The sequence below is a fragment of the Trachurus japonicus genome, unplaced genomic scaffold (assembly GCF_045865225.1).
Source record: "Trachurus japonicus isolate A0001 unplaced genomic scaffold, Traja_1.0 AP030554.1".
Lineage (NCBI taxonomy): Eukaryota > Metazoa > Chordata > Actinopteri > Carangiformes > Carangidae > Trachurus > Trachurus japonicus.
In genome coordinates, this window is record NW_028220687.1 from 67075 (window position 1) to 74018 (window position 6944).

At 43.0% G+C, this 6944-nt stretch overlaps 1 protein-coding gene across 1 annotated transcript; it reads left to right on the top strand.

Annotated features, from left to right (window-relative positions):
- Positions 1 to 6122: 6122 nt before the first annotated feature.
- Positions 6123 to 6922, top strand: LOC146960234 (uncharacterized; the record flags this gene model as incomplete). Its single annotated transcript, XM_085772513.1, has 1 exon — positions 6123 to 6922. A coding segment is annotated over exon 1 (800 nt), but the record flags the coding sequence as incomplete, so codon positions are not given.
- Between the last annotated feature and the right edge of the window lie 22 nt (positions 6923 to 6944).

A 6944-nucleotide genomic window follows, 5' to 3' on the forward strand; every position in this document is an offset into this window, starting at 1 on the left:
GGAGGGGGAGCAGGGCCGGGGGGGGCAGACTGCCCCCCCAGCCACATCACTGCAAAAACTCTACATCTTACCAAGAATATCTGTCTTATTTCTTGTCAAAATGTCTCATTTCTAGTCAAAACTAAACTCTTTCCACTTAAAATAAGACTCATCACCTAAAAATTAACTTGTTTTTAGATCATTTTCACTTGTTTCAAACTAATTTTCACTTGAAATAAGTAGAAAAATCTGCCAGTGAAAGCAAGTTTTTTGTGCTTGTAATAAGAAAGAAAAACTTGCTCCACTATCAGATTTTTTCTACTTATTTCAAGTGAAAATCTGCTTGAAAGAAGTAAAAAGTGTCTAAAAACAAGCTGCTTTTTATGTGATGAGTCTTATTTTAAGTAGAATGAGATTTGTTTTGACTAGAAATGACTTCATCTAGTCATTTCTAGTAAATTTTTCTTTCTTATTACAAGCATAAAGAACTTGCTTTCACTGGCAGATTTTTCTACTTATTTCAAGTGAAAATTAGTTTGAAACAAGTGAAAATGATCTAAAAACAAGTTCATTTTTAGGTGATGAGTCTTATTCTAAGTGGAAAGAGATTAGTTTTGACCAGAAATGAGACATTTTGACAAGAAATAAGACAAATATTCTTGGAAAGATTTTGAGTTTTTGCAGTGATGGAGGCATTTTGCCCCTAAAATTTGAGAGTTTGCAAGTACATTTTTTTCATCTACTTGCGCATGTGCAACAAGAAAATGTGCTGTTTTTTGTTTTTTTTTAAACATTGGTAAAACGAGGAAGTGGCAACTGTGGAAAGAATCTGGTATCTGTCAGGCCGATGTGTGTGAGGATCGTGAATGAACAGGAAATGAGACTCTTTACTGTGCAAGTTGATTTACAGTGTGTGGCCCTTCAATGTTCTGCTTGCACTCCTAAAAATGTTTAGGTTGGGGTTGGAACCATCATGTGGCGCCAGAGTAAAGGTAAATGCACCGATACTGGTCCAGTTACCTAATGTAACACTGAATCAGTAGGAATTTAAAAGTAAAATAAACTTAAACACTTGGTGAAGATGACAGTTAATTCCCCGGGGAATATAATTGGTCCTTTATTAATAGATACTGAAAATATTTGGTGTAAATAATTAGCTTCGTAATTATCTAGACTATATTTGATTTTACACATATGTACATAGTGTTGGGAAATGTACTGATGCATAATAATCGTGATAATCGTAACACCGTGATTATTTCTCTGACAATAATCGTACCAAGAAAATCTATAATGGTGACGTCACTAGTCACAGTTTAACTAAACGTTTTGGGGAAAAACAAAACAAAACAACAAAACTAGTGTCAACTCATTGTTTCCCACACTGCAAAAACCCAACATCTTACCAAGAACATTTGTCTTTTTTCCAGTCGAAACTAATCTCATTCTACTTAAAATAAGACTCATCACATAAAAAGCAGCTTGTTTTTAGACACTTTTTACTTCTTTCAAGCAGATTTTCACTTGAAATAAGTAGAAAAATCTGATAGTGGAGCAAGTTTTTCTTTCTTATTACAAACACAAAAATCTTGCTTTCACTGGCAGATTTTTCTACTTATTTCAAGTGAAAATTAGTTTGAAACAAGTGAAAATGATCTAAAAACAAGTTAATTTTTAGGTGATGAGTCTTGTTTAAAGTGGAAAGAGATTAGTTTTGACTAGAAATGAGACATTTTGACAAGAAATAAGACAAATATTCTTGGAAAGATTTGGGGTTTTTGCAGTGCACTGAAGTTATGAAACATTGTGTATCGAGGTTTACAGCCGATGAATTACTGCCAATGGCAAACCATTGACCCCTCTGAAGGACCCCTGAACCCTCTGAAGGGTGAACCCAGACCTCCATCTGAGAAACACTGGATTAGATTAAACTAGAAACTTATTTATTGTGTTCAAACCAAAAGTCTAGACAGTCTAGACATCTGCCACTTCAGAGTGAACAACACAAGAATACCAGAAGTTACTGGAAGGTCTAAAGGACTGGATAGAAGTCAGAGGTTATGTGATCTATGTAAAGAAGTTTTGTTTGAATGCAAGAACACATGTATTGTTGTATATCTAAGAGAAAAACACCTCCCTAAATACTATGTTCATCACCCATCTATGTTTAAACTCATGTTGTTTTTACAGTCTGATAAAACTATAGTTATTTATAAGCTAGGTGCCTTTCTGAAGCGTGTTCTTCCTCTGGTTAAGTGATAGTTGTTGCTCTGTCCTGGTCAGAGATGTATAAGTACAGCCCCACTGCCTCTTGCTACGTCGGAGTATTTCTACTGTTTTATTGTTTGTACTGAGAAAATAAAGTAAAGTAAAAAAAGTAAAGATAACAAGACGATATAATGTGTTTCATCCACTGTGACGTGTCCACTCTTCACGACAGTTTAACACAACTTCTAACTGCATTTTACACCATAACCGAGTGAACAGAGTCATTCATTAATAAATGTGCATCAGAACAAAAGAACCACAAGAATACGTTCTCCTCTTGTGTTGTTGTGTGGACATATTGTTGCCGTGTGTTAACCGACCATGTAAACCTGTCCAAGTGTCTCTGTTTGAATAAATAGATTTTTACATTGTGTCATTGTGTTTCTGTGTGTTTGTATCAGGCAGACGGACGGCGCACGGTGAAACGCTGCTTATACAGCCACATGGTCACATGGTGGCTGACAGATATAAAACATGTTTTGATTGGTTGTTGGTACTGAAATAGGCTCAGACTTCCTGTTTACTGGCCCGTCAGACCAGAACGGAGCAGAACCAGTAGCTGAGGCCGCCGTTAACACCCGCCAGCAGATTCATGTAACTTCACACTTTCTTTCCATGTAGTAGAAGTTGTTCTAGTGGTTCCCTGGGGTTCAGCTACTCGTCCTCCAGGTCTGAGGCTGATAGAGAAGACATGCGGACCGGGACCATGTGTTAACACCGTCGGCCCTTTTCTACTACACAGTTCAACACAGCTCAACACAGCTCCACTTAGGTCAAGTCATTTTCTGCACAGTACTTCCTCATCGTGGGCGTCGGCACGGCTGCTCTGTTTTTTTGACCCTCTCGTCAGCCATTGTGGACCATGGTGTGGTTTTCCACACGGCAGCCATTTAAAGGGACAACGTTGCATTTGGTTATAAAAAGTCTCACGTTAATGTGGATGAATCTCCGTTACCACTTGTTAATGGTCCATTTTAGATAAATCTATGGTTTTGTCTCTATGGTTATTTTGTTATTATTAGTGGTGGTGGAAATGCTGGGCGAGCCGACCAGCGTTTCTTTACTTTCGGTTTCGTGGCGAGTCATGAGAATAACGCCGCCGTATGAATCTCCGTTTATGGTGGGAACTACGACGGTATGTGATCGTCTTCCAACCTCTGACTTTAATTCTTGATGAATGAAAACATGAGTCTGTCTTGCGCCGGTCAAAGAATTTCACGGTGCGGAGGCTCATAATGTAGTGAGAAAACACTTCGCTTTAACAAAACTCCTGGTTGTCCCTTTAACTGCTGTGAAAGAACAACAACAACAACAGCAGCAGCAGTACGGATCAGTGTGAGCTGTTGCCATGTGTTTTTTTAAAAAAATAGCAGGTTTGATACTCGTGTCGGACGTCGCGCTCTTCCAGTGACGACGCTCTGGCCAATCAGCCGGCAGTCGACTGACGTCACGTTTTAGTATCGGATCGTTTACCAAGAAAACTACCAGGTACCAGGTACCAGGTACCAGGTACCAGGTACCAGGTACGATCCCAAAACCCAGTCGAGTCGAGTTGAGCAAGGCAAGGCAAGGCCATTTTATCTGTATAGCCCGTTTCTACCACCAGTTTGTCTCAAAGGGCTTTACATCCCATCATAACAACATCCTCTGTCCTTAGACCCTCACATCCACTGAGGAGAAACTCCATGGAAAACCCTTTTATTTATTTATTTATTTTTTTAAGTATATTTTTTGGGCATTTATGCCTTTATAGATAGTACAGTTGAGACAGACAGGAAACGGGGAGGCAGAGAGAGGGGGGATGACATGCAGCAAATGGCACCCGACGCGGGACTCGAACCGGGGCCGACCGCAGCGAGGACTGTGCCTCTATACATGGGGCGCCCGCTCTAACCACTACGCCACGCGACGCCCCGGAAAACCCTTTTAACAGGGAAAACCAGGAGAAAGCTCAGGGTGAGCAACAAAAGGCCATAAGACACCTGTAGTTACAACGTGTTTCCAGCCTTCCTTCCTTCCCTGTGTGAGAAGAGGAAGACTTCATGTTGTATTTGTGAAGGCTGGTTGTTTTACAATAATGATGATGTATGATGAAGCATGAAGCTGAATGCAGCATCTCGCCTGCAAAGCAGAGCTGCAACGTTTCTGATTCCACCCGACATGAACTCAACTCTCTGAGTTTTTGGTTAAAGGGTTTGAACGCAGCGAGTGTGAACTCTAAGTTTAGCTCAACAGGCTGTGAAAGCAGAGAACTGTCATCGGGTTTGCGTCACGCTTCCTGTTGAGTGAAGTGAAGCAAGAAGCAAGAAGTCAGTCTATAGAAACCGTCTTCCCCGTCGTTAGTTAGTTAGTTCCTGCTTCCTGCTGAAGGGACTCGGTTCGATGGTTCGACGACCTGCAGTCACTTCACTGATCGCTGACTGAAGCAGCGGACGAGGCCGTCGACCCGGTGAGTAACATCTCATATGCTGCCTCCTGCTCACTCACTGCACGTGGGACAGATTTAACCGACGGCTTCAGTCACCATCAGGACTGAATCTGTAGTAGTTGTCACACAAGCTCTTCTACTGTTGATTCAACGTAAAGTAATAGGATCAGTCAGACAAACCTGCTAGTTTGATATTAAATACCGACATGAACCACTGAAGCACATGAAGAGTTCAGAACGGCTCGTGGATGCAGGGTTCCTACAGCTTAAGCCAAGTTACATTTCAGACTTTTTAAGACTTTTTTAAAGCCACTTGAAATGAAATTTAAGACCGACTTCATAAAAAAAAAAAAAAAACACCACATCAATATTACCCACTTTCCTCTGTGGCCCAAGGTAAAGTGACTGCTACATGAACATTGGATTGTGTCTCTTTCCAGCTGTCCTTTCAAAATAAATGTCTCTTTCCAGCTGTCCTTTCAAAATAAATGTCTCTTTCCAGCTGTCCTTTCAAAATAAATGCAGAAAAAGTCTGAAAAAAACAAAACAAAACACTGACTCTCTATATCTAACTTCTCTATGTTGGCTTGTTACCAATTATTTAGAGATTTGAGCCTAATTACAACCATAAAATACCACTCACCAAGTGTTAACATTTTTAAGACTTTTGAAAAATGGATTGAAGACATTTTAATGCCAATGAAGGCCTTGTTTTTAGATTAATTACTTTTTAAGGATCAGTAAGAACCCTGGTGATGAGTTGATGCAACAAACAAAAGGTTTTAAATTTTACAACATTTTCCTGTTTCACTGATCTGAAGTGACGACGACACGGCTGTAACTTCCTCACACAGAACCACCAGACGACTCATCATGGCTACCGCTACCATCGCCTTATGGCTGCTGTTGCCCCTGACGACGATGAGCAGCGTGGTGACGACATCAGCCCAACAGGGCCAACAACACACTCACGTGACAACAGGCGAGTTCACGACCACACACACACAGACACACACGGGCATCCAGTAGGGCTGGGACGATTCGCTTTTCTCTCGATTCGATTCTTCTACGATGTTTTGGATGGTGATTTGATTTAAATTGTGATTCTACGATATTGCCGATTCTCTCTCTGATTTTTAGTCTTTAGCATTTTTAACATTTATCTGCACACAAACACTGTAGGAGCCTATACATGAACATACTCCATTATAAAGTGAACTTAAACCCTTTTCACAACCTGGACTCTCTGGATGTAAAAAAGGCGAACAAATGCACATTGCACAATATTTAATTTAAAATTCCCCAAAAATCGATTTTTGAAAAAAGAAATCGATTTAAAAATCGTCTAAAAAGATATCGCGATATTTATGTGAATGGATGTTTCCTCCCCCCAGCATCCAGCGTGGCGCCGCCGAGTCCCAACGACGCCACAGCTGCTCCATCGGAGATGGCGGCGGCGGCGTTCCCAAACGGGAATCTCACTCTGTCACCGGCTGAACAGAGACCGACAACGAGGTCCACACCGTCCGGGTTCGAGTCCACAACACCAACGACAGACACAACATCCCAGACAACAACGGGAGCAACCGGCCAACAAACCGGAAACTCAACCACAACCACGACACAACCGGGAACTTCCTCCTCCTCCGGGTGGACGAGTGGTGCGTCCACGTCCACGCGGCTCATCCCGATCCCGACTGCATCATCCGCATCCGCATCCACCAAACCCGCTGACACCACGACGGCCTCGAGTACCGGCCCAGATGCTACTACACACACGACTTCCTGGACCGCCGCCACATCCCGGTCCATCCACACCACCACCGGGAACAACAACAAGAAGAAACCGGGAATTCCTCCACCGGGAACAAACAACAAGGCCGTGGGGGGGCCGCAGCCCGGCAGAGTGGTGGCCGGGATCATCGGAGGAGCGCTGCTGCTGATGGCGGCGGCGTTCCTGCTCATCCTCCTCCAGAAACGGAAGATTCAGAAGCAGCAGATCTCCACCGCCGACTGGGCCGGACCGTCGCCGTTCCTAGAGGACAACAACGGCCACGGCAACGGCCACGGCAACGCAGCGGCAACGAGGTCGTCGTCGTCCATCAACCGGATCTCCTTCTCAGGCTTCCTGCCTCAGAGGCTTTCCAAGCGGCTTTCCCTGCTCCCAGAGAAGGACGAGGAGCTAGAGGAGATCGTCCCCGGGACCACGTTCGGAGATAAACGTCAAGGAACAAACCGCTCCGACGTGTCCGATCCACCGCCGAAGGAG